The following is a 27,690-nucleotide window of genomic DNA, read 5'->3' on the forward strand; positions in this document are numbered from 1 at the left end:
GGGCAGTACCGCCGTCAGCCTGCAGGGGCAGCACCATCTTCAGTCTGTGAGTACAATGCTGCTTCAACCTGTGGGGTGCACTACCACTTTCAACCTGTAGAGGCAGTATCACATTCAATCAAGGAGGTCAGTGAGACCCTCAGCCTGCAAGGGCAGTACCGCCGTCAGCCTGCAGGGCCAGCACCATCTTCAGTCTGTGAGTACAATGCTGCTTCAACCTGTGGGGTGCACTGCCACTTTCAGCCTGTAGAGGCAGTATCACCTTCAATCAGGGAGGTCAGTGATACCTTCAGCTTGCAGGGGCAACATCATCTTGAGTCTGAAAGGGCAAGAACCACCTTTCACCTGTGGGGGGGGGTGAGGGGAGCAGTGCCACCTTCAGCCCAGGCCCCCAGAGCTCTTATCCATACCCTCTAGAAGGCCAGCTGTTTCTCTTCTTCCACTGCTGAATCCCCAGCACCAACTCATCAATTCCAGACTCCTCTGCAAGGGCAGCAATAAATATTTATTGAACAAATAATATTTAAATATTTATTAAATGAATGAATGAGTGAGTGAGTGAGTGAAGAAGTGAATGAAACCTATGGACAACCTTCTGGAGGGCCTCTGAATGCTCTAAAGTCGTGAGCTGTTGTAGTCCGGTATTGCTGCAGACGTGTGTGGGAGGCGAGTCTGCGGCTTTGGACCAGTTTTCTGACATCCTGCAGAAAGGTTCAACCCAACAACTCAGTGGGCTCTCCTCTGGGGGGAGCAGAAGGGGCTTACTCTGGTCCTGTAGTGCAAGAACCGCCCTCTGCCTCCGGACTAGACAACGGCTTTAGTCTTGGTCAGGTTGGCTCCCTCACAGGTGAGTCTGGTGAGAATGTTCTGGAAGGAATGAGATGCTGCCAGGACCGGACGGTTGACCTTCCCCATAAAAAGCCCAAGAAATGGCTGTTGTCACTCAGTTCCCATGAAGCTGAGCTCATGCAGTGGGCTGGGTTGAGGGAGGGAGTGGTCCAGGTTTGCTTTCTTCCTGGGGATTCAGTGTTGATGAGGTGGTTAAACCCAGCACCCTGAGACAGGAAGAAGAGCTGGGCCAAGCTGGTGGTTGAGCAAAGGCTCAACTTCCAGAAACACCTACAGATCTGCCAGAAGGTTTGTTCTTGCTCCGCCAGTCACACCCTAGAGCACCCACTGTGAGGTCTAGGGTGCAAAGAGCTCAGTCTTGCTCCTTTGCCAGCATCACCTGCCCATCCCAGGATTGTCCTCTTCCAAGGAGCGATGTGCCAACCTCCTAGAAAGACCATTTGGCCAGGGGAGGGGGTAAAACCGAGGACTGAGAGACACATTTCCAACTTTTGAGCTCCTCTTTAGCTTGGCAAAACATTTGCCAGGAAGTGTATGATCCTATTGTTCCCAGAGGGCTCATTCTATTTGTAGAAGCTTCCAGCATGCAGGCCAGTCATGTGCCCATGCTGCCTCTCGCTCATGAGAAGATGAACATCTAGGAACCCCTGAGTGTCCAGAGCCAACTTCTTAAACCTGAGTGTCTGAAAACATTAAGTGGAGAGTTGGCCAGTTACTCTTTCTAAATCAGATTCCTGGGCTCTGAGTCCAGAGTCCATTCATTCAAGCCATGAAGACTGACATTTTTAACGGGCCTCTAACTGGATGGTTCTGTGGCTGCCGGGCGAGGAGCCACACTTTGAGAAGCCCCGGTCCCTTCATGCTATGCTCCTTTGTGCCCCCTAGTGGGGAGAATGGAAGAGTAAAACAAATGAGTGGGAGTCTGTGTCCCAGCTCCACCCCAGTCCCCTTCCATCACCACCCATAGCAGGACATCACCCCACATTCTGATGAAGGAATCTGGCTTCTGGGTGAAGAAGGAGGAGAAGGAGGAGGAGGAGGAGAAGAAGGAAGAAGAGGACAGAAGAAGGGGAAAGGAAGGGGAAGAAGAAAGATGAGGAGAAGGAGAAAGAAGAGGGGGAGGAGGAGGAGGAAGAGGAAGAAGAGGAGGAGAAGGAATAGTAGTAATAGTAGAAGTAGAGGTAGATGGAGGAGGAGAAGGAGGAGGAGGAGGATAATAAGAAGGGGAGAGACCCACAACGACCCTGGGTCTGTGCTCCCAGAGGGATAGAGAATGGGAAAGCTATTGGGGACGGAATGGGATATGGAGATTGGGTGGCGGGAATTGTGTGGAGTTGTACCCCTCTTACCCTATGGTTTTGTTAATGTCTCCTTTCATAAATAAATAAATAAATAAATAAATAAAATAAGAAGGGGAGAGGAAGGGGAAGAAGAAAAAGGAGGAGAAAGAAGAAGGGGAGGTGGAGGAGGAAGAAGAGAAAGAGGAAGAAGAGAAGGAGAAGTATAAGAAGAAGTAGAGGTAGATGAAGGAGGAGAAGAAGAGGAGGAAGAGGAGGAGGAAGAAGAGGAAGAGGAGAAGGAGGAGAAGTAGTAGTAGAAGTAGAGGTAGACAAAGGAGGACAGAAGAAGAAGGATGAGAAGGAGGAGAAGGAGGAGGAGGAGGAAAGAAGAAGAAGAAGAAGAAGAAGAAGAAGAAGAAGAAGAAGAAGAAGAAGGGGAAATGGAAGAGGAAGAGGAAGAGGAAGAAGTTGTTGTTAAGAAGGGATGGGCCTAGTTTTGCCTGATTGCAGGCATTCTTGGGAACCAGACTGTCGCCCATGATGGCCCACCTCTGCCAAGTGAGTCGGGCTCCACCAGCGCCTGTAACTGCCCACACTGCCAGCTCTGGTGTGTGGCAGAGAACCTTCTCTCAGGCACCTTTGTTCATCACAGTGCTCTAGTACCTGTGTGCTTGCAGGCTTGTTGCTCAGTCTTTGTAAAACTGGGGTGGGGGCAGCATCTTGGCTTGGGAGGGGTCCCCAGCACAGTCTGCATGCACCCAACACCTGCCTGGCCCCAGTCCCCTCAGGAACCCAGCACAGTCACTGCACCCTTCTAAAGACTCCTCAGGGCACTCTTGTCTTCCTGTTCCTGGAGCCCATCCCTGGAGTCATAGTTGCAGGAGTCAAGTCCTGTCTTCCCCATCCAGTGGAGAGATTTTTATGTGGCTCAGTTTCCCTTTCTGTTCAAAGGAGGCAATTAGGGTCTCAGTGGTGGTGCACCTGGTTGAGCATGTGCATTACCATGCACAAGGATCTGAGTTCAAACCCCCAACCCCCACCTGAGGAGGGGAAACTTCACAAGCTATGCAGCAGTGCTATAGGGCTGTCTCTTTCTGTCTTCCCCTTCCCTCTTCATTTATCTTTATCTAAAGGTAAAAATAAATTAAAGACTTTCATGCTGGGGGTTCTGAGGCCCCAGGCTTATTTATTTATTTATTTTGGATAGAAATAAATATTTTAATGTAGAGGATTTATTGACTGATTGATGAGCGAGAGATGTCAGGGATCAAACTGCATGCTTGAGAGTCTAATGCTTTATCGGCTGCACCACCTCCAGGGCTATCTAAGTAAATAGATTAGAAAGAAAGAAAGAAAAATACTGTTGAATGTAAAACATTAATTCCCCAATAAAGAAATAAATTATAAAAAAAAGAAAGAAAAAGAGAAAGAAAGAAAAAAAAAGAAAGAAAGATAGGAAGGAAGGAAGCAAACCAAAACCACCCACCATAAAATTGTGTCTTTTCTCTCTTTCATTCAATTTTGTCTGCAGAGACCCTACTTCCAGATAAGCAAGGTCCCTTCCCCAGGCTCCAGGAAGTGACTTGTTCAGTTGGGGTGGGGGGACACTGTTCAGTCCACAGGTCCTCCTGACTACAAGGACCCGGACACAAAAGCTGAGGCTCCACGCCAGCCCCCAGGCTGGGTCTTCACCACCCCTCTGCTTGTGTCTTCCAGGGTGCTCAGACCTGCACCTGCTGGACATGCTGACGCCCACGGAGAGGAAGCGGCAGGGCTACATCCACGAGCTCATAGTCACTGAGGAGAACTACGTGAATGACCTGCAGCTGGTCACCGAGGTGACAGCATCTGTGGGTGTGGGCGGGGCGCAGGGTGGAGAGGTGGCCCCCACCAAGAACAGCCCACTCCCAAGCTGGGGACTCTGACTCTAGGAGAGACCCCAGGGCCACTTTCTAAGTCACACCCACAGAGGGACTGTGTTGCCTCAGGCCAGGGGACTGGTGGGTCCCCATGGGCTCCTATGGAAGGTCACAGGGGGACCCTGGACTGGGAGCTGTAGCCCAGCTGCCAGCTGGCTAATTCCATGACTGTGTCACTCCTGTCACTCCCTGGTCCTGGGGTTGGCATCTAGGGTCACATATGCTCCCTGAGAAAAGCCCTTGGAAAGAATAAAGATACTTGTTCCCGGAGCCCCACTCACCACCCCCTCCTGGCTGATGCCTCATTTGGGGTTCCTCCTCCCAAAAATATGGGGTGAGGCATCGCTGGTGATCCCTGCTTTTTTTTTTCTTTGTTTTTCTCCTCCCACCAGAGCGCTACTACATCAGTTCTGGCTGATGGTGGTGCAGGGGATTGAATTTGGGACTTTGGAGCCTCAGGCAGAAGAGTCTCTTTACATAATCATTACGCTCTACCCCTGGACCCTTACTTTTCAAGAAGACTTTGGTCCCTCCACGTGGGGACCTGCATGTTTAGGAATCAGGAGTCTGCAGAGTGCTGGCAGGGTCCCCCTGTGATCTGAAGAGCCCTGAGCCTGTTTGGAATCCCCCTGCCCCACCCCCTACACTCCTGCACTCCCTCCCCTGATGTTGAGTTAATCCAGGAACAGGAACGGGGGTCCCTGCAGAGTGTGGGCAGGCTTGTTTATTTCTGGGGACCCAGGAGGCCAACCTCACTCACCACCCCCTTCCTCCATCCGCCCCCCCCACCCCCACCCTGTGCCAAGTACTGATCAGCCTGTGCTGAGGTCTGAGTAATGATGGGGTCTGTCACCTAAGCTGTTAGTCTCAGGCCAGGCTACTGGGGGGGGGGGGGGGCTGCATCCCCAGAATCCCTCAGGCTTGTCTGGGTGGCATATCTGCTGACAGAATACCCACTTAGCCATGAGGGAGCCCCCCATCTCCCTTGCCATGTCCAGGTCTCATTGCAGGCAAAGCTCTAAACGGAGGAGTTAGTGCTTACACAATTTCAGCCTTCAGCTCACCAATCTTGCAACTCCGACCCCCACCAGGACAGAGAAGAGGTCAACAGGAGAGTGGGGTGTGCAGCTTCTGGGCCTCCCAGACAAACTGCAGAGGCCTTTGGGGTGCAGGGAGGGGAGGCTGAATAGACATCCTTCCCTCCTCAGTGAAAGCATGCTTGTGCGCGTCCAGAGCTAACCATTTGCTTTCTGAACTGCTTCGTTTTCTGCACCTGTAGATCTTTCAGAAACCTCTGATGGAGTCTGAGCTGCTGACAGAGAAAGAGGGGGCTATGATTTTTGTTAACTGGAAGGAGCTGATTATGTGTAATATCAAGCTACTGAAGTAAGCCTCTCTCCTCTAACCCCGCCTCACCATGCTCACTCACTAGCGCCTCCCCTTGGCCATCCCCGTGTTCTCTCTCACCCCCCCACGCATGCTGCCCTGTGTCCCTCCGTGTCTTCTCTGCTGGTCCCAATCACATGCACCACGGCTCCTATCTCTTGACCTCTGCTGTGAGAACACCCCACCTTAGAGCTTCATGGCCAAGAGTGAATTGGCCAGAGATCCCTCCCAGTGTTTGCTTTTCTTGTGGTTCTAGAACTCTCTTAGCTAGGCTCTTTCTGATTCCTGATTTCAGGCCTGTCCTCCCCAGGGTGTGGGCTAGTGCTTGGACCCAGCTTCCCAGGGGTACAAGAGTCTTTCATGTCCCATCTCAGTTGTTCCTTGGGCTGCCTGGAGCCACTTATACATATTTTACTCCAACTTTGATTTGCAAAGACAGCTACAAGACCAGAGAGTGGGAACGAGACCAGGGGACAGGAGGCCTGGACTTGGAACTCAATTCCATGAGCCTCGGTTCCCATCCTATCAAATGAAAGGATTTGATTAGAGCATCACAAAAGTCCCTTATGAGTCCTCAAGCCAAACCCAGGTCTGTGTCTGTATGTCTGAGGTAACATATCTCTCTAGAATATGGAGTAAATCAGAGACTCTCTGGTGACATGACCAGTGGGAGAAAGGACCAGCCCTCTCCCAGGGCCCAAGAACAAAGAGCTAACACACACATCTCAGAATGGGTGTCCACTGCTGATCTCTGTGTTCATGAAGTTGGGAAGTAGCTGTCTCCTAAATGTGGTCCCTGGATTGTTCTCATAAGTCACTTTCAGGTCCTCACTTTCACAAGTGTGCATTTGGGAGTGATTGAAGGAGTTGGGTGTGAGAAAAGGAATGTAATGTCTGCTCTCTCTCTCTCTCTCCATATATATATATATGGATATATATATATATATATATATATATCCTCTGGAAAACAAGGCATCCAAGATGACCCTTGAGGAACTTTTAGAGAAAGTGTTTCCAGGTTTTCTCCCAAAGCAGTTGTTCTAGAATTTTCTGAACATAGGTCTGGTTCTTGGCTCACCCCTCTCTGCTGTTGTCCCCTGCTGTGACCCACTGTCGTTTACACACCTGGGGTTTCGCTGTCCTCATGTGTGAGAGGGGGCTGCTGGGAGTGCCTGCCATGTGGGGGTACTCTGAGTGGTGAGCACCAGGTCTACCTGCCATGTGGGGGTATTCTGAGCGGTGAGCACCAGGTCTACCTGCCATGTGGGGGTACTCTGAGTGGTGAGCACCAGGTCTACCTGCCATGTGGGGGTACTCTGAGTGGTGAACACCAGATCTACCTGCCATGTGGGGGTATTCTGAGTGGTGAGCACCAGGTCTACCTGCCATGTGGGGGTATTCTGAGTGGTGAACACCAGATCTACCTGCCATGTGGGGGTATTCTGAGTGGTGAGCACCAGGTCTACCTGCCATGTGGGGGTATTCTGAGTGGTGAACACCAGGTCTACCTGCCATGTGGGGGTATTCTGAGCGGTGAGCACCAGGTCTACCTGCCATGTGGGGGTATTCTGAGCGGTGAGCACCAGGTCTACCTGCCATGTGGGGGTATTCTGAGCGGTGAGCACCAGGTCTACCTGCCATGTGGGGGTATTCTGAGCAGTGAACACCAGGTCTACCTGCCATGTGGAGGTTATTCTGAGTGGTGAGCACCAGGTCTACATATTTGGGTCCTAGGCCCAGAGAACCCCATTCACCTAAGAGAGCTTGCCTGTCACCAGAGGGCAAGCACTTAGTGAGCCCCTGAATTTACAAGCGTTCAGCCAGTAGAGTTGGGGGAAGGAAAATAAGGGTGTTCTGGGAAGGCAATAAGTTATCAATAAAGGGGAAAAATCATATGATTTCATCCATGTGTGTAATACATGAAACTAAAGTGAGGGACAGAAAAAAATCAGCATAAGCCATGGACATTGGCAAAAGAGCTGAGGTCACCCAAGGAAGGAAGTTGAGGGTGGGAGGATGGGTGAGAGGAATTTAAGGGAGTGTGGTGGTTATTAATTTGATCTCTCTTATTTGTTAATTATTTTATTATTTATTGGATAGAGATAGAAATGGGGAGATATAGATAGATAGATAGATAGATAGATAGATAGATGAGAGAGAGAGAGAGAGCTGCAGCACTGCCTCACCACTCATGAAGTTTCCCCCCTGAAGGTGGGGACTGGGGACTTGAACCTGGGTCCTTGCACATGGTAATGTGTGCACTCAACTAGGTACAACCCCACCTGGCCCCTAACTTGTTCTTCCTTGATATGGGGCTGAGGAATGGACCTGGGAACCTCACACATATGTGATAGACTTCCTGGCCTGACTTTATATATTTAATTTTGTGTGAAAGGTAGGAGGGCGTTGGGGGGGGAGAGGAGGGGAAGGAGAAGGAGAGTCACTACAGTATCTCTCCGTCATCCGTGACACTTCCCCTAGTGGTGCTCCATGTGGAACGAGGTCTCTAACCCAGGGCCTCACTCATGGCACGCTGCACACTCAGCTACTCCTAGCCCTGATTTGGCTTTTGTAGAATAAAATAATTAAAAAAGAAATAGAAATTGAATCCTGAGTGGGTCTTAAACCATCCCCCCCCCACACACAGACACACACACCAAAGCATATAGATAAACCTCAAGTGTTGAACACAAGTTGTTTTAAAAGAGATACAACTGGGCAGGTTGGAATAGCTCACGTGGATATAAGTGCTCTGCTTAGTCACGGGCTTGACCGAGGTTCAAGCCCCGCCTCCACTGCATGGTGCTGTGGTCTCTCTCTCTCTCTTTCTGCCTCGCTCCCTTTCCTATGTCAATATCTCAAATCAAAATAAAATAAAACATACACAGCTGTTTTCTGTGATTAAAACTCCAGATTAAAGCACTTTTGGATGGGTAGGTTTCAGTGAGTGGTGGGTGACATAGGACATGTGTCTGGTGTCCCCAAGTGTCCTTGTCCCAGGAGAGGAACTGGACATTGACTTTGCCTTTTTAATTGATGATTTTTTCTTGCCACCAGAGTTATTGCTGGAGCTGGATGCCAGCACTATGAATCCACTAAATATTGGTGGCCATTGTTCCCTTTATTTTGCCCCCTTAATTTGAGAGGGAAAGGGAGAGACAGAGAGGGAGAGAGAAGGAGACACCTGAAGTCCTTGCTTCACATCTTGTGAAGCTTCCCCCCCTTCCACGTAGGAAGTGGGGGCTTGGACCCTGGTCCTTGTGCATGGCAATGTGTGCACTTAACCAGCTCCACCACCTGGCCTGCTGACCTTGTATCTTCCTGTCATTTTTCCACCTTTCATTCCCTACCTGCTTCTGCTCCTGTGAGGACACAAGCAGCCCATTTACTGAGTTCTGTCAGAACCAACCGGACTCTCAAACCCCTCCCTTTTGTTCTGTAGCTCTGGAAACTGACAGTGTTGTGTCAGCTGGGGGAATGAGGCTCAGAGAGGTCAAGTGACTTGCCCAAAGTTACACAGAAGGCAAGCCGGGTGCCTTGTGTGTTTGGTGCTCATTGCACCATCAGGGAGCCAGGCTTGGTGTGAGGAAAGCAAATTTATTCAGGCACTGGCAATCTGAGAAGATGGCCAGTTTCGTGCTTCAAAAGGAACCATCTTACTCACAACCCTGTGACGGGGGCTTACATAAGGAAGGAAAAATAGTAGTGGGTGAGAGAAAGAAGCAGGGCCAGCTCCACCACTGTCCGGTGGTTTGATGGGTGATGTGCACACATGTTACAATGCACAAGGACCCAGGTTCAAGCCGTGGCCCCCCCCCCCTCCCGCAGGAGGAAAGCTTTGAAAGTGGTGAAGCAGGGCTATAGGTGTCTGTCTCTCTCCCTCTTTACCTCCCACTCCCCTCAATTCTGGCTGCCTCTATCCAATAAATAAATATTAAAAAAATAAAAGAAATCACCAGAGCAGATCAGTCTGCTCCCCAAATTACCCAGCATCCTCTGCAACACAGCCTCTAAAGTCTCTCCTTCCCACCCATCCATGACTGGCTTCCAGCTCAGCAACACCCAATGCTGAAGCTCTTCCCGGTTAGATGTCAGACAAGGCGAGGCCCTTGAGGGGGAGGGAGAGAACCCAGGAGGACAAGACGGAACTTCCAGGGGCCAGGGGATGGCGCACCTGGTTAAGTGCACACATCACAGTGCACAGGGCTGGGGTACAAGCTCCTGTTCCCCACCTGCAGGGGGAAACCTCCAAGAGTGGTGAAATAGGGCTGCAGATGTCTCTCTGTCTCTCTCTCCCTCTCTATTACCCCTCCCTTCTCAATTTTCTCTAACAAACAAGTAAATAAAAATCAAAAACAAACAAGCAAACAGGCAAAAGGTTCCCGGTGACAAACATTAAGAAAAAAAAAAGGAGTCGGGTGGTAGAGCAGTGGGTTAAGCACAAGTGGCGCAAAGCGCAAGGACTGGCATATGGATCCTGGTTCGAGCCTCCGGCTTCCCACCTGCAGGGGAGTCACTTCACAGGCGGTGAAGCAGGTCTGCAGGTGTCTGTCTTTCTCTCTCCCTCTCTGTCTTCTCTTCCTCTCTCCATTTCTCTCTGTTCTATCCAACAACATCAACCATAATAATAACCACGACAACAATAAAAACAAGGGCAACAAAAAGGAAATAAATATTTAAAAAAAAGAAAGAAAACAAATGAAGCCTCTAATGTCTGCTCATTTTTTTAACACTTATTCACTTACATATGAAGGAGGTCCAGGACTCTACTGGGGAGGGGTCCAGCCTGTGTCCCCCCAGGGGAAAGGGTATGGATCCAGGAGGCAGACGTCACAGGAGTTTGTCCAGGCAGTCGTATCTTAAAACTTCTTCTGTGTAGTTCCCAGGTATCTCTGGGGCCCCTTGGGAGTCTGCAAAAGTGCAGCCATGGCACCCAGCTGGCGGGCTCAGTTCTTCTGGGGAGCAAGGGGATCCATGGTGCCCCCTGCCCATCATGGCGCCCCCTGCCTTGTCCCTTTTCCTCAGATGTGGCCTGATCCCTTTGGGTAAACTGACCAATGCTTTCACTTTCTAAAAAAACAAAACAAAACAAAACAGCCTGAATTGAACGGGAACTTTCTGGGGCCAGATTTCTCCTCCTTTTCTTTTTCCTCTTCTTCATTCCTCTGCTTTCTTCTCCTCCTTCCTCCTCATCTTTCCTTTTCTTCTCCTTCCTTCTCCTTTTACTCCTTCCTCCTCCTCCTTTACCTCCTCCTCTTTTTCCTCCTGCTTTTCTTCCTCCTGCTTATCTTCCTCCGTCAACTCTTCCTTCTTCTCTTTCTCAACACCTTGCGATGAAAAAAAAACTGTCCTTCTACCCACCCACCCATCTCTCCATCCACCTGAGGTCACCAAGGCAGGCAGGACACTCCCATCCTCCAGCCCACCCCGCTCCTTGCCGTGGTAAAGCTCAGCGCAGTGCCCCTTCTAGAAACTTGTTAGTTCACACACTAGAGTTGAAGGGTGGGGCACACAGACCTGGCCATCCTGACTCTAAACAATGAGATTAAGACCAGACCCCCAGACCCAACAAACACCTTCTAGTCCTCCCAACCCCCTTCTGGGCTCCAGGATATAAAGCGTTTGGGTCCACTGGCCCATGGTCCTATTTTGAGCTTCTCTTTTCAGAACTCCCAGCCACCTCCAAGTAAGCCAGACCAGTGAGGCAGAATGGCTCTGTTTGAGTCCTATATATCAGGAACCACAATGGGAATTTCTTTCTCTCTCTCTCTTTCTTTTTTTTTTTTTTGGTGGTAATTGACAAATCATCTTAATTATTGTTCGGTCTAATCTGAAAACAATGAACGTCCACTGACCTTGGAAACAGGCTCATTGTTTGGACCCACACTCAGGAGTCCTGTCTGTAGTACTCAAGAAAGGACTCTGAGAATACAGGAACTTCAATTGTCTTTGTGGCCTGGGGACGGCACAATGGTGGAGGGTAGGACTTGCAGGCACAGGGTCCTGAGTTTGATGCCTGGCACCGTATGTGGCAGAGTAGTGCTCTGGCTCTCTCTCTCTCTCTCCCTCTTTCTCATAAGCAATACATATCCTTTTTAATAAACTTATTATTTTTGGCAGAGCACAGCCCAACCCTGGCTTATGGTGGTGCTGGGGTTTAAAGTTGGGACCTTGGGTGTCTCAGCACAAAAGTCTTGCTGCAGAATCATTTTTTTGTCTTTCCAATCCATACACTTTTTTTTTTTAAATGTTGACTTGTAGGTCAAAGATGCTGTTTTGAAAGCTTTCACTCCTAAGAGGCAGGAAGTTTTTTAAAAAATATTTTATTTATTGGTTAGAGACAGAGAGAAATTGAGAGGGAAAGTGGAGGGCGTGGAACAAGAGAGAGAGAGAGAGTGTGACACCTTTAGCAGTACTTCATCACTCATGAAGCTCCCCCACTGCAGGTGGGGAGGAGGAGGGCTTGAACCTGGGTCCTTACAGACTGTCATATAAGCGCTCAATCTGGTGTGTCACCACTCAGCCTTTTTAATTTTTAGAATACTTTATTTCTTGGCGAGAGAGAGAGAGAGAGAGAGAGAAGTCCAGAGGGAAGGAGGAGAGAGGGAGAGAGACAGAGAGACACTTGCAGCCCTGCTTCACCACATGTGAAGCTTTCCCCCCTGCAGGTGGGGAAGAGTCAGGAAGTGTTGATGCAGCTGGAGAATGGTGCCCATGTGACAGCTGTGTGTCTGTCTCGCTGCCCTTGTCCCTTTCCTGGCTTGCAGTCTCCCCAGCAGATGCTCTGGTAGCCCCCTTGGTCCACACCCCTTACACGGCTCTGTCCCTGGCCGGGTTGGCACCTCACTTCCCATGTCTCCGAGCAGAGCACTGAGGGTCCGCAAGAAGATGTCTGGGGAGCGGATGCCCGTGAAGATGATCGGGGACATTCTGACGGCACAGCTGCCCCACATGCAGCCCTACATCCGCTTCTGCAGCTGCCAGCTCAATGGGGCCGCCCTGATCCAACAGAAGACGGACGAGGCCCCGGATTTCAAGGACTTTGTCAAAGTGAGGAGGCGGGGCGGGTGGGGAGGGGCTGGCGCCAGCTGGCATAGGTTCCCCTTTCGGGCCTCTAGTCTCTTGTATGGCATGTAGCCGTTGTCTCCCATTCTGTGAGGGGTCTCTTTGTTTGGGTGGTGATTCCTTTTGCTGAGCAGAAGCTTTTCACTTTGATACAGTACCCCTTGGTTTATTTTTGGTTTATTTTTTAAAGTTTTTTTAAAAAAAATTTATTTATTCCCTTTTGCTGCCCTTGTTGTTTTATTTTTGTAGTTATTGTTGTCATCGTTGTTGGATAGGACAGAGAGAAATGGAGAGAGGAGGGGAAGAAAGAGAGGAGAGAAAGACAGACACCTGCAGACCTGCTTCACCACCTGTGAAGCGACTCCCTTGCAGGTGGGGAGCTGGGGGTTCGAACCGGGATCCTTACGCCTGTTCTTGCGCTTTGCGCCACCTGCACTTAACCCGCTGCGCTACAGCCCAACTCCCCCTTTGGTTTATTTTTGTTTTAGTCTTCCTTGCAGAAAATAACAACTGTATTTACTATACTGTGCATTGTAAGCCATTAGTTCCCACAATTAAAAAAAAAAAAAAGTAGGTGAGTAATTCTGACGTCTCTCATTTCAGAGACTGGCCATGGACCCCCGGTGTAAAGGAATGCCCCTTTCTAGCTTTATCCTGAAGCCAATGCAGAGGGTGACAAGATACCCACTGATCATTAAAAACGTGAGTATGGGGTGGGGCTAGATAGCATAATGGTTACGCAAACAGACTCTCATGCCTGGGGCTCCAAAGTCCCAGGTTCAATCCCCCACACCACCATAAGGCAGAGCTGAACTGTGCTCTGGTAAAAAAAGAAGAAGAAGAAGAAGAAGAAGAAGGAGAAGGAGAAGGAGAAGAAGGAGAAGAAGGAGAAGAAGGAGAAGGAGAAGAAGGAGAAGAAGGAGAAGAGGAAAGAAAGAAAGAAAGAAAGAAAGAAAGAAAGAAAGAAAGAAAGAAAAGTGAGTACCTGGCCTCCCTTCTCAAGTGCAGCTCTCTCTCTCGGCCTTCAAGGAGCTGGCATTCCAGGTAGGTCCCCCTCTGACACATGTGGCTCCCCAGTGCAGATTAGACACCAGTGTTGGGCAGATGGTTCACTGGGCAGAGCATGGGACTTGCATGCCTGAGGCTCCTAGTTTGACCCAGTGTCCTACATTCTGGAGTGATGCTTGGCCTTGGCATATCTTTCTATTCCTGTCTCTTGTGAGATTCCTCTCTCTCTCTCTCCTGCAACAAATAAAATACATCTTTTTGGTTTTTGTGGTCACTGGGGTTTCACCACTTGGATGACTTTTTCAGAGAGCATGAGAGAGTGAGACAGTGAGAGCTAGAGAGAGTGAGAGAGTGCCACTGGGCAGTGGCGCCCGCAGTTGAATGCACAAGTTACCATGAGCAGGAGCCCATGTTCAAACCCCTGGTCCCCACTTGCAGGGGTGGAAGCTTCCTGAGAGGTGAAATAGTGCCGCAGTTGTCTTCTCTTTGTCTTCCTCTCTACCTCCCTTTCTTGCCTGATTTCTCTCTGTCGATATGATAACAGGGGTGGGAATGAGGGAGGCAAAATGGCCACTAGAAGTGGTGGACTACCTCTGCAGGCACTAAGCCCCAGCAATAACCCTGGTGGCAGTAGTAATAATGACAACAAACGGGAAACTCTGTAATCCTGGTTAACCTCATGGTTTTTAATCTCATGGTTTTAATGAGTTTTTAATCTCATGGTGGCTAGGGAAGAGGCCAGTGGCAGCGCACTTTGGTTGAGCGCACAAGTTACGATGCGTAAGGACCCAGGTTCAAAGCCCCAGTCCTCATGTGCAGGGAGGAAGCTTCATGAGGGGTGAGACAGTGCTGCTGGTTTGTCTCTGTCTCCCTGTCCTCTCTATCTGCCCCTCTCCTCAGCTGGATTAGAATGTTAGTTTTGAAGGAAGCTTCCGGCCTTCTCACTGTCTTCTTCCCAGCTGCACAGTTCAGCTCCCCTAGTTCAGTCCAGGTTGAGGACCCTCCCCTAATGCACAGCTGCTCAGCAGTGGAGAGGGATTGCAGCCCGGGAGGCCCACCTGCAGGCCTGGTACTCTACCCGCTGATTCTGCACAGCCTAGCCGGGAAAACTCCTCATCACTCACCTGTGTCTGCCTGCACTGGTACTCCAGAACCTTGGGACTTCCTTCCGGTAGCAGCACGATCCAACTAGAAATCTGATGAGTCCACAGCTAATGCCTACTTACTGCCTAACTCGGTGCCTCAAGGCCTTCAGACACAGTAAGCTATCCGCTTTGCCCCTCAGTCACAGATGGACTTAAAGAGCAATAGATTTCAGGGAGCCACAGCTCCTGGGTTCATCCTTAACCCCTGATAGGTGAGGGAAGAAGAATAGCTCACTGAGGCACAACAGACACAGAGATGCTAAGATGAGATTTGGACTGTGTAGGACTTCATTACTACCCCAAGCCCTAAAGAGATTTGCTCACGGCGGCACTGTTGGTCCTGCTTCCTGCCTGAATCAACTCCTTTGTAACTTGGAATTCTTTTATTTTAATTTATTGCCATCAGGTGTATTACTGGGGTTCAGTGCCAGCACTGCGAATCCTCCACTCCCAGCAGCCATTTTTCCTTTTTCTTTCTAATTTTTATTAGAGGACAGAGAGAAATTGAAAAAGGTGGGGAGGTAGAAAGAGGGAGAGAAAGATAGACACTTGCAGGGAGTCAGGCAGTAGTGCAGCAGGTTAAGCGCAGGTGGCGCAAAGAGCAAGGACTGGCATAATGACCCTGGTTCAAGCCCCTGGCTCCCCACCTGCAGGGGAGTCGCTTCACAAGCAGTGAAGCAGGTCTGCAAGTGTCTGTCTTTCTCTCCCCGCTCTGTCTTCTCCTCCCCTCTCCATTCCTTTCTGTCCTATCCAACAACAACGACATCAATAACAACAATAGTAATAACTACAATAATAAAACAACAAGGGCAACGAAAGGGAATAAATAAATAAATAAATATTTAAAATATCAATAAATAAATAAGAAAAGAAACACCAACTTAAAAAAAAAAGACAGACACTTGCAGACCTACTTCACCTCTCATGAAGCAGACCCCCCGCAGGTGGGGAGCTCGAACCTGGGTCCTTGCATTTGGTAAAATGTGCACTTAACCAGGTACTCCACTGCCCGGCCCCCTAACCTGGAATTCTTGTTGTGTTGTAAAACTTGCTATCAAAAGGGTTCTGGTCCTTAAGGCGGTGCTCCATTGTTTGTCGCCCTCTTTTAGGGGTACACGTTCGATGGAGACACCTTCAGGGTGCCAGTCATAACTTACGTCAGACATAGTTTACGGTCTCTACGTAATCTTTGGGGTCCATGCATCACCTGCATCATTCTGCAGGGAGCCATCCAAGGCGATGGCATGGCTTTCACCATGGGCACTGCCCTCTTGTTCCCCATGTGCAAAGAGCATGGCATCCCAGCTCCTGGTTGGCAAGAAGTGACCCTCATGTTTGGAGTCGTCACCGCCGGCTCTTCAGAACTGTGGCTGTGGCTTGCAAGTCCACACTGTCTGTCGTCTCTTCTCTTCTCTTCTCCTGAGCAGATTCTAGAAAACACTCCTGAGAACCACCCCGACCACAGCCACCTGCGCCACGCCCTGGAGAAGGCTGAGGAGCTGTGCTCACAGGTGAACGAGGGTGTGCGCGAAAAGGAGAACTCGGACCGGCTGGAGTGGATCCAGGCCCATGTGCAATGTGAAGGCCTGTCTGAGGTAGCCAGCCCCCCAATCCTGGAGTGAGGGTGGGGGCTCGGGACCTTGGCTCCCCGGGCTGGGCTGTAGCAATTAATGGGAGAAGGGCCAGAAAGATCTCCAAGTCCGAGATTAAGTGGAGATGTACCTGGTTAAGTGCTCACATTACAGTGTGCAAGGACCCGGGTTCAAGCTCCTGGTCCCCGCCTGCAGGGGGAAAGCTCTCTCCCTTGCTTTCTTTTTATTTATTTATTTTTAATTTTTAATTTATTCCCTTTTGTTACCCTTGTTTTTGTTGTTGTTGTTGTTGTTGTAGCAGTTGTTGTTATTGATGTCATCATTGTTGGCTAGGACAGAGAGGAATGGAGAGAGGAGGGGAAAGACAGAGAGGGGGAGAGAAAGACAGACACCTGCAGACCTGCTTCACCACCTGTGAAGTGACTCCCCTGCAGGTGGGGAGCCGGGGGCTCGAACTGGGATCCTTCCGCCAGTCCTTGCGCTTTGCTTCACGTGAGCTTAACCCGCTGTGTTACCAACCGACTCCCTAAAATTTATTTTTTAACTATATTTGTTGGATACAGACAGCCAGAAATTGAGAGAGGAGGGGGAAATAGAGAGGAAGAGGGAGAGACACCTGCAGCCCTGCTTCACCGCTTACAAAGCCCCCCCCCTGCAGGTGCTCAACCAGGTGCACCACCACTCAGTCCCATTTGTTGTTGTTGTGTGTGTGTGTGTGTGTGTGTTCCTGCCTTCTATTCCTTTCTAAGTCACACCTATTACTACTACCTATTACTACTTCCAAATGTTTTTTTTTCCTTACTCTTCTCTCTCTGGGTCTTGTAGGACTTGGGGTTCAGAGCCCTCTGGTCATCTCCCCTGACACTTCTCCCCCTCTGGGAGTCCGGACCAACATTCTTTATGGGATGCAGAAGGTGGGAGGTCTGGCTTCTGTCATTGCTTCTCCACTGGACATGGGTGTTGGTGGGTGGATCCACACCCCAGGCTGTTTCTCTTTCTCTAGTGGGCTTCACACTTACACGGTGACCCAGCTCACCGCATCTCCTCTGCCTTCTGTTTGCCTCTCCCAGCAACTCGTGTTCAACTCGGTGACCAACTGCCTGGGCCCTCGCAAGTTCCTGCACAGCGGCAAACTCTACAAGGCCAAGAGCAACAAGGAGCTCTATGGCTTCCTCTTCAACGACTTCCTGTTGCTCACACAGATCGCCAAGCCCCTGGGTTCCTCGGGCACCGACAAGGTCTTCAGCCCCAAGTCCAACCTGCAGTACAAGATGTACAAGACGGTGTGTGTGGGGGGGGACTTTGGGCCGGGGCTGGGGGCTGGCTGTGGGGGAGCAGGGGGAGGGGGAGCCAGGGTTGGGGTGACAGAAGCAGAGAGGGGGCTGTAACCTCGCCACAGTGCTGCAAGTGTTCATTTGGACCGAGGGAATAAAGCCTTTTAGCTGCCCGAGGGTTCTGGGGGACCCCCATAAGGTGGGAAGTCTTATCAGGTCCTTGAGCAGCTCTGGGGCTCCATGTGGGGGAGGCAGACATGGAGAAGCAGGACACAGAGCTTCAGCACCTGGACATTCCCAGATCCCCACCAAAATGCTTTTGCTGCAGCACTGGGGAAAGAACTCGGGGACTTGAGGATGTGTGATACCATGGAGTGGTCTCCTTGTCCCTTTCTCTCTCTCCCTTTCTTTCTCCCTTCCTCTCTTTCTTTCTTTCTTTCTTTCTTTCTTTCTTTCTTTCTTTCTCTCTTCTTCTTTCTTACTCTCTCTCTCTCTCTCTCTCTCTCTCTCTCTTTCTTTCCCTCTCCCTCTCTCTCTTTCCCTTTAGGGTTATCATCGGGACTCTTGCTGGCACTATGAATCCACTTCTTTTATGGGCCACTTTTCCCATATATATGTATGTATATATTGTCTGACAGGACAGAAAGAAATAGAGAAAGGGAGGGAAATAGAGAGGGATAAAGAAGGGGCCAGGCAGTGGCTCACTGGGTTACAAAGTGTAAAGACCCACAAAAGGATCCTGGTTTGGGCCTCTGACTCCCAACCTGCAGGGGAAGGCTTCACAAGTGGTGAAGCAGGTCTGCAGGTGTTTCTCTGTCTCTCTCCCTCTCTATCTCTCTCTCCTCTCTCAATTTCTCTCTGACCTATCCAACAAAAGGAAAAATGGCCTCCAGGAGCAGTGAATTCGTAGTGCTGGCAACAAGCCCCAGCAATAACCCTGGAGACAAAAAAAAAAAAAAAAAAAAGGGAGAAAGAGAGAGAGACCTGCTTCACTGCTTGTAAAGTGTCCCTGCCCCCCTTCAAGTGGGAAGTGTGGACTTGAACCTTAGTCCTTGTGCATGGTGATATATGAGCAGGAGCGCCGCGGCTAGGCCCCTACTAAATGAGCGCTTTAGACAGAATAAGCGCTTAACCCTGGAGACGGTGTGCTCGGCTCTGCTATAAAACCTGCATGAGGCCCTAGTGGCTCTAACAATTACCCCACAAGAGGCAGGGAGATGGCACAATGGTTCTGCAAACAGACTCTCATGCTTGAGGCTCTGAGGTCCCAGGTTCAGTCCCCAGCACCACCATCAGCCAGAGCCAAGCAGGGCCCTGGTCTCTCTCTCTCTCTCTCTCTGTCTAACTCCTGTTCACTCTTTCCCAGCCTATCTTCCTAAATGAGGTCCTAGTCAAGTTACCCACCGACCCTTCTGGAGATGAGCCCATTTTCCACATTTCACACATCGACCGAGTCTACACCCTGCGGGCAGAAAGCATAAATGAAAGGTAACCCTGCCGCCTCCCTGCACCAGGCACCCGGTGACCCAGGTGTGGAACCTCTCACTCATCAGCCAGGCCCACCAGCCTCTGTTCTGATGGCCTCACCTCCAGCTGGAAGGGAAGGACCCTTTAATATGCTTTTCATGCCCTTGTTGTTTTATTGTTGTAGTTACTATTGTTGCTGTTACTGATATTAATGTTGTTGGATAGGACAGAGAGAAATGGAGAGAGGAGGGGAAGACAGAGAGGGGGAGAGAAAGACAGACACCTGCAGATCTGCTTCAGTGCCTATGAAGCGACTCCCCTGCAGGTGGGGAGCCGGAGCTTGAACTGGGATCCTTAGGCCGGTCCTTGTGCTTTGCATCACCAGCACTTAACCCATTGCGCTACCACCCGACTCCCATGGTTTTCATTTTAAAAATATTTATTTGGTTAGAGACAGAGAGAAATTGACAAGGGAGGAGAAATATAGAGAGAGGGAGAGAGAGAAGGAGAGGGAGAGGGAAAGGTCTGGAGCACCATTTCACTACTTGCGAAGCTTTCTCCCCCCCCCCCCCACACTCACCTACAGGTGGGGATTGGGGGCTTGAACCCAGGTCTTTTTATGTGGTAACACATGTGCTCAACCGGGTGCACCACCACCCAGTGGCCCCTAATGTAGTTTTTCAAGAGATTTTCAGATGTTCCAAGCAGGGCATGAATAATTCAAATTGGAGGGTGGGGAATTCAGTTTGCTTGAGAGTTTTGCAAAGAAAGCCTCGGCTGTCTATGAGATAAATGGAGCCGCTCACGTTTCCTGTTGGCATGAACCAGTGAGAGAGTGATTGGGGGTTGGGGGCTGGCCGGTGGCACACACATTACCACGTACAAGGACCCAGGTTCAAGTTCCGGCTCCCTACCTGCAGGGGCAACACTTCATGAGCAGTGAAGCAGGCCTGCAGGTGTCTGTCTTTCTCTCTCCCTCTCTTTGTCCTTCTCCTCTCTCAATTTCTATTTGTCCTGTCTTATAATAATAATAATAATGATAATCAGAATTAAAAAAAAATACTGGGGGCCAAGCAGCGGCATACCCGGTTAAGCACACACATCACCACGTGTAAGGATCCTGATTTAAGCCCCGGCTCTCTGCCTGCAGGGAGGATGTCTTATGAGCCGTGAAGCAGATCTGTAGGTGTCTCTCTGTCTCCTTGTCTATCTCCCTCTCCCTCTCAATTTCTCTCTGTCCTGTCAAATAATAATAATAAAAAAGTGACTAGGGTTCAGAGGTACCTCCAAATCTGACACACACACCTCCCCCCCCCCCCATTGGCACATTGGGACAGATATACTGGCTGATTTTTTGGGGTTTTTTTTTGCTTCAATTATGTCTTTAAGACAGAGTGCAAAATCAGTTTGATTCTTTTTTTTGCAAGTTTATTCCTTTTAACTATTTACAGCCCACATATCAGTGAGAACACCCAGTAGTTGTTTTTCACTCTCTTACTTATTTCACTTAACATAATCACCTCTGGTTCCATCCTGAAATGATCAGTGGTGCTTTTTCAAGGCACAGTAGTATTCCACTGAGTTCTGTATCTCCCAGTTGTTTCTCCGGTCACCTGTCTCTGGGTATTTAGGCTGCTTCCATGTTCTGGAGGTTGTGAACACAGCACAGCTATGAACACAGAGGGGGAGGACATCCTTTTCAACTTGTGTTTTCACACCTTTCAAATCAACGTGAAGGTTTTCTTCCAGGTGCTGGTTGTCACCTCTCTCTTTCCTTCCCCAGGACCGCCTGGGTGCAGAAAATCAAAGCCGCTTCAGAGCTCTACATAGAGACGGAGAAAAAGAAGCGGGAGAAGGCATACCTGGGTAGCGCAGGCTGGGGCCGTGTTTCCTGTGCAGTAGTGCGGGGGGGGGGGGGGGGGTGCCCGGGGTAGGGTCTAGACTTTTCAGAGCTGGAGGCTGGTTTTGGAGCCAGAGAAGAGGCCTGAGGAGGGATAGAGGTGGGAGGAGGGAGAGTGGGGTGCAGAGGAAGAAGCCCCCAGGAGCAAGGAAGCAGCAGTGGTGGGAAAGGAGAGGCAGAGGGACTGGGTGTAGCTTGGGGCAGGTGTGTGAAGCAGACCCAGAAGGAGACATGAACTTCCAGTGTTCTCTCCCCTGCCCTCCTAGTCCGCTCCCAGAGGGCCACCGGGATTGGAAGGCTGATGGTGAACGTGGTCGAAGGCATCGAGCTGAAGCCCTGCCGTTCACATGGTAAGGCCCACTCTTCCTGCCCCTTGTCCCGTGAGGCAGTGGTGGTTGGGGGGTGGGGAGAGTGCTGGTCCCCCAGGACCCCACCCCAATAAGCTATACCTGGAGGGCAGGCCGGGCTCCAGCTGGCTCTGTCCCCTGCAGGGAAGAGTAACCCCTACTGTGAGGTCACCATGGGCTCCCAGTGTCATATCACCAAGACCATCCAGGACACCCTGAACCCCAAGTGGAATTCCAACTGCCAGTTCTTCATCAAAGACTTGGAGCAAGAGGTCTTGTGTGTCACTGTGTTTGAGAGGGACCAGTTCTCGCCAGATGGTGAGTGGAGGACCCCCAGCTCCGGGTACCCTTATGTGGGTGGCGAGGTGGTTCAGTGGGAGCGGGACCCCGGGTCTGCTAGTGCCGCTGCCTCTCTCATTAGAAACAACTCAGTAGGGGCCGGGAGATAGCTCAGCCAGTAGAGCATATACCTTGCCAGGCCTGAGACCCTGGGGTTCCAGCCCCAGCCCCACAGGGAGAGCTCATGGGTGCTGGAATAGCACTGTGGTCTCTCTCCTCTCTCTCCCTCTATACACAGAAGAGTGAGCAAATCCCCCCCACCCCCCAGGAAGGCCACTGAGTAGTGGTACCATGTATGTTTGAAGTCCTAGTGCCACAAAGTCAGGAAAGAAAGAGGTGACCGGGTGGTGGCACAGTGTGCAGAGACCTGGGTTCAAGCTCCCAGTCCTCATCTGCAGGGGTGGGAGGGGGAAGCTTCACAAGCAGTGAAGCAGTGCTGCAGGGGTCTCTGTCTCTCTACCCCACACCCTCTCAATTTCTCCTTGTCCAATACATACATTTTATTTATGTTGATAAAAGACACTCAGTGATCTGACCACTGATTTTGAGATATGAGCTTTAAATGGCAACCTTCAAAGCGCACTCCTAGGGGGATCAGGTGGTGGTGCCCCTGGTTAAGCACACATCGTACTATAAGCAAGGGCCTGAACGAGGACCCAGGTTCAAGCCCCGGCTCCCCACCTGCAGAGGGGATGCTTCACGAGTGGTGAAGCAGGTCTGCAGGTGTCTATCTTTCTTTCCCCCTCTCTGTCTCCTCCTCCTCTCTCCATTTCTCTCTGTCCTATCCAATAATATATATATATATATATGGCTGCCAGGAGCAGTGGATTTGTAGTGCCAGCATGAAGCCTCAAAGATAACTCTGGCGACAAAAAAAAAAAATGAGTAAGAGGAAGAAGAAGGAAAGAACACTCGTAATCAGAAATCCTGGATTATAATAAATGCCCAAAGGGGGTCCGGTGGTAGTACGGTGGGTTAAGTGCACGTGGTGCAAAGCGCAAGGACCGGCGTAAGGATCCCGGTTCAAGCCCCAGCTCCCCACCTGCAGGGGAGTCGCTTCACAGGCGGTAAAGCAGGTCTGCAGGTGTCTGTCTTTCTCTCCCCCTGTCTTCCCCTCCTCTCTCCATTTCTCTCTGTCCTATCCAACAATGACATCAATAACTACAACAATAAAACAAGGGCAACAAAAGAGAAAACAAACAAACAAACAAATTAATTAATGCCCAAAAAGAATGTGGGGGACTAAATCAAGAGACCCGGAGGTCTCTCACACCACTGTGTGTTTCTGTAACAGTGAGAGGTGTTGAGAGTCTGGAGAGTCCTGCTCTGCCTCCCAGGAGGATCAGATGTTCTCTGTCCCTGAGCAGACTCTGTCTCTCATCCTTTCAGATTTCCTGGGGCGGACAGAGATCCGAGTGGCTGACATCAAGAAGGACCAGGGCTCCAAGGGGCCGGTGACCAAGTGTCTCCTGCTGCACGAGGTCCCCACAGGCGAGATCGTGGTTCGCCTGGACCTGCAGCTGTTTGATGAGCCCTAGAGCCCAGCTCAGCGGAGCTGCAGAAGCTGCCTGGCCCGCCGTGACTTTCCTGAGACCACTGAAACCCATGTTCAGCTACGGGGCCGTGACGGGACAGTAGAGCCAGACCCCTTGGAGCTCCTGGGACTACTTGACAATCTTCCCCTCACCCCAGACAAAACTGTGTCTCTCCCCATCTCTGTCCTCACCGCTGCTCTGATGGGGGCTTCTAGGGGCTTCTGCCAGGAGCTCGACTTGTCCCTGGGCTGAAGGCCAGAGTGCGGTCCCTGTAATTAGAGTGATCAGTGCAGCGTCTGTCTTCTGGGGGAGTGCTCATGCCCTCCTGTTTCGTACCCCCATCGGCCCCCCAAGACAACTCACCGCCCCCCCCCCAGGTCCCTTGACCTCTGGTCATGGAGGTTGGAAACAGGATTCTTCTGTCAGTGTTTCAGAATCTTGCCTTCTTGGAGGCCTGATTGGTTGCCTTGGAGCTGACCACTGGGAGACATGGTCTTTTGGTCAGACACGGACGGGGTAAGCTGTTTGAAGAGCTGGTCCGTGGAAGATTCTAGAAGGTACGTTGCTAGAGCCATTGGAGTCTCTCCCCACCCCTATGTTTTTTGTCTTTTTTTTGGGGGGGTGGGGATTGATGCAGTGGGAAATAATCAGTGACGAGTGCTGGCTGATTCCATTTGGATTTCCAGCATGCTTGGAAGAAGGTGGAGGAAGCGTTCTTTTTGCTTTGCCATCCACACAGCAGTACCCTGCTGGCTTGGTTCTCCGCAGTTCCTCTGATCTGACCTTGGGTCCTGCTCCCCAGCCCAGCTGGAAGATGTCCCCTCTTGGTCTGGAGGTCTCGCTCTGTCTCCTGCCAAGAAAACTCATATGTGACCAGCTCTGAGCTTCTTTATGCTAGAAAGCATGGAATCCTGATTCTCTCAGAAACTTCAGCAGCTCTCCAAGGGACCTGCTCCCCTCCCCTCACCCCCTAAAATAACCCCTCAAGGCATGAGCAGGAAGTGACACTCTGGAGGTGGGTGGGGGGAGACCCTGGGAGCTGTGGATTCCAGGCAGTGGGGGAGGAAGAGGGAAGTCTGGGCCCCATTCTTTGCTCTTCATGGTCCCCTCTGAGGCGCAGAAATAGCATCACAGGTGGGTAACCAGGTGACCAACCTGGGTGGGGCGGGTTGTTCTCTGACTTTGTGACCAAAAGGCTAAGAGACAGGCCGGTCAGTGAGGTCCCCACTGACCTGCGAGTGACGAGTGCAGGTTGTACTCCATCTGCATGCCAGTGTCCTCACAGCTCCAGTGTGCTGTAGCCATAAGCGGTGGTTTGCATGTCATCTTGGCTCTGGGGCCCAGCTTCTTCCTGTGTCTGTCGGTGCTTCTCTGCCTGCTGAGTGTTAGATCTTAGGGTTGTAGAAGTCCTCTGCCAGCAATCACACCCTCCCCTCTGTTGGGTTCCTGAAAGCCTCATGTCAGCACGTCTCCTAAGAGCTCTGTCTGATTTCAAGCAATTTTTAAGACATAACAAAACAACAAAAATATGTGTGTGTGTGTGTGTATGCCTGTGTGTGTGTGTGTGTGTGTGTGTGTGTGTGTGTGAAAGGACACCAAAGTTTACATTTCATACTTTTCAGAAATACTTTATTATTTATTTATTGACGATAGCATAGACTTTTGTATCCAGAATAACAAACATATGTATTTTTTGAGACAAACCACCCTCTTCTATAGTTAGAAACTTTCAACCCAACAACCTTAGACACCAAGTTTGACTTCAAGGTCTGCCTCTCTGTTCACCCCTTCTGGGCAGAAAAACACGGTCCAAATGTTTTATGCTTCTATTTTCTGATGTCGTGAAGAGATTTTTAAATGAAACCTATAATCAGACATACGACCCGTACTGGCCCATTCCTCTAACCAATATGACTTGTTGGATGTCCTAACAAGGGACCTGTGATATCAGAAGGGGAAAAGAAAAAAATACTCAGTGAAAAATGAGGAGATACTTGGTCACTATTCCAATCTTTTTTTCCTCTTCTTCGAGTTCTTCACGAACTTTCTCTGTGTCGCCACACAGGGTGTCATTGCTCGAATGTCTTTTAAATCCCTCAGACCACTCACTGCCATAAGTCATGCAGCCTAAACAAGCAATATGTGAGTCTTTCGCCCCAAAGTGTGTGCACGGGGTTTCCCAGGGATGCCTTCCAGGGCAGCGACTCTGAATTCCTGTTCTCAGAGTTACCTGTCTTGTTCCCTCTGTGACCCATTGGTCATGAGTTAGGCTGACCTTTGATCAGCTGAGGGCCGCCCCCCACACAGTCATGTTGGGGGTGGGAGGAGGTGCAGGGAATATGGGTGGAGCCTGAAACTCCTTCACCTCTGTTCTTCCAAGTCTACCTTATTGGGTACCAGAGTGAGATATCATAGAGATGAAACATATCTGACCTACAAGAATGTCCCTGCAAAGATGCTCCCAGCTCTTTGTAAACCCGGGCTCTCTCTAGGCTGTTGCCTCTGAGCATTTGGATGACAGCCTTCCAGACACTCTTGCAGGATACACTGACCTGCCCTGGCCCAACAGAGGGCTTCTCTGTTCACGGGGCTGTGCCCTGGGACTTCTTGGTAAACCAGTTCTCCCAAATAGACAATCCATCTCCTGGCCCTCTTGAGGAGGTTTTCTGGCAGACTTGAAGAAAGGCAGGTAGGCCACCCCTCCCCTCAGCTGTGCTGTGACCACAAACCTGGAGGTTGTCAGGCTCAGGATTGGCCTGATGTGAGAAGAGGGACCCTTCAAGGCTACAATCACCAGTGATGCTGAATAAGATGCCATTCCTCTTTGGGTAACAAGTCCCTTGGCCTCTGATGGCAGAGGAGGGAGCTCTCAAAGAACGCTGATGTTGGAAGGGGAAGTTATTTCTTTTGTTTTCTTCTTTGCTTTTTCAATAACTGAAGCATGACCTCTGTCTAGGAAAGTGACTGGTTTCTTCTGTTCAGGTAGCCTGGCTTTCATAGGGGAAGGAATCCCAGTATACAGTGGTATACACCCACCACTTGCACTGGGTTGTGTTTTGGGGACCTGGTAGCCAATCTCAGGATTTGTGTCCACCTCTAGTTAATCATCTCGGTTGTGTGTCAGTGTGATCAGCTCCTGCAAGGGAAGGCGTTTCTTCCTTCTGGTCTTGGGGTTCCAGACAACACTTGTTTTATGTCCTCCGCACACTACATGCTTGATGTATTCCAGGGACAGTGGGCCCTACTCTACAGGAAGGAGAGATAAATATATTTTTTCTTCCTTTTCTCATTATTCTTATTCATTTTTGCCACCAAGGTTATCACTGGGGCTCACTGCCTGCATGCTGAATCCACTGCTGCTTGCAGTCACTTTTTCCTTTCTTTTTTTAAAAAAAATTACTTTCTCTCTCTCTCTCTCTCTCTCTCTCTCCCCCTCTGTTTGGAGAGAGAGAAACACTGAGAGGAGAAGGGAAAATAGAAATAGAGAGAGACAGAGACACACCTGCAGTACCACCTTACCACTAGTGAAGCTTTCCCTTCCAGATGGGGAGTGGGGACTTGAACCCAGGTCCTTGAGCACTGTAATGTGTGCTGTCAACCTGCTGCACCACAGTCTGGCCCCAGGAGAGGGGGGTTAATAAGATTCCGGTATACTCTCTCCACGGAATATATGGTGGAAAGGGTGGGGGTTTAGTATACAGAGCTTCCCTTCCACCACCCCCCTCCAGTAAAATGCTTCCGAAATGGGCTTATTTTTTCCAGCCTTGAAAAATAAAAACAAACAAATCCCAAACCCCTAAGACTTACAGAGAATCAGCCAGTACCCAGCGTGTCTCTTGAAAGTGCTGGTGTGGGTACCTCTTTCTTTCTAATAGGATCTCTGGCTTTGTACATATTTATTTGTTTAAGAGAAAGGCATATGCACCTGTGTGACTGCATTTCTAAAATTACCTTAAAATTTTTTTTTATTTATAAAAAGGAAATACTGACAAAACCATAGGATAAGAGGGGTACAACTCCACACATTTCCCAACACCAGAACTCTGTATCCCATCCCCTCCCCTGATAACTTTCCTATTCTTTAACCCTTTGGGAGTATGGACGCAGGGCCATTGTGGGGTGCAGAAGGTGGAAGGTCTGGCTCCTGTCATTGCTTCCCTGCTGAACATGGGTAAAACTACCTTTTTTTATGTGTCTTATACCCCAATCCTAATGAGAGAGAGAGAGAGAATGGAGAGAGAAAGCCAGAGCACTGCTCAGCTCTGGTTTATGATGGTGCCCAGAAATGAACCTGGGACGCCCGCATGCTAGTTGCGGCTCTAGGAGGCTAAACCATCGCTCCTGCCGGCAGCTGCCTTTCTGCGCACTGGCGCCGCAAGGGGGCGCTCTGGTGGAAGCGCAGGTCTGGCTGGAGGCTTGCAGAGCGCTGGCTCCCCCTAGTGCCACTTGTGGGTATTGCTCCTTCCCTCCCAGCGTGTGGGGAGGGAACCCAGGTCCTTGTTGATGCAAAGCTTGGCTCTCCCACCAGCTCCACCCGCTGCCCCTTCACTCCTGTGCCAGTCACAGAATGCACTTGCTGGGGGA

At 50.3% G+C, this 27,690-nt stretch overlaps 1 protein-coding gene across 4 annotated transcripts in view; it reads left to right on the forward strand.

The window, feature by feature from the left end:
* Positions 1-23,718, forward strand: part of ITSN1 (intersectin 1) — a 209,352-nt gene extending 185,634 nt beyond the window's left edge. For all 4 annotated transcript variants that reach the window (XM_060198668.1, XM_016186705.2, XM_060198667.1 and 1 more), the window contains 11 exons: positions 3,846-3,967; positions 5,328-5,434; positions 12,301-12,484; positions 13,103-13,201; positions 16,080-16,247; positions 17,315-17,527; positions 18,885-19,006; positions 20,769-20,851; positions 21,152-21,235; positions 21,377-21,550; positions 22,961-23,718. In XM_060198668.1, coding sequence (XP_060054651.1) covers positions 3,846-3,967; positions 5,328-5,434; positions 12,301-12,484; positions 13,103-13,201; positions 16,080-16,247; positions 17,315-17,527; positions 18,885-19,006; positions 20,769-20,851; positions 21,152-21,235; positions 21,377-21,550; positions 22,961-23,109 — 1,505 coding nt within the window. In that variant the 3' untranslated portion in view covers positions 23,110-23,718. The remainder of the gene's footprint in view (positions 1-3,845; positions 3,968-5,327; positions 5,435-12,300; positions 12,485-13,102; positions 13,202-16,079; positions 16,248-17,314; positions 17,528-18,884; positions 19,007-20,768; positions 20,852-21,151; positions 21,236-21,376; positions 21,551-22,960) is intronic.
* Positions 23,719-27,690: the final 3,972 nt, after the last annotated feature.

Source organism: Erinaceus europaeus, chromosome 9, assembly GCF_950295315.1.
Source record: "Erinaceus europaeus chromosome 9, mEriEur2.1, whole genome shotgun sequence".
In the NCBI taxonomy this organism is placed as follows: domain Eukaryota; kingdom Metazoa; phylum Chordata; class Mammalia; order Eulipotyphla; family Erinaceidae; genus Erinaceus; species Erinaceus europaeus.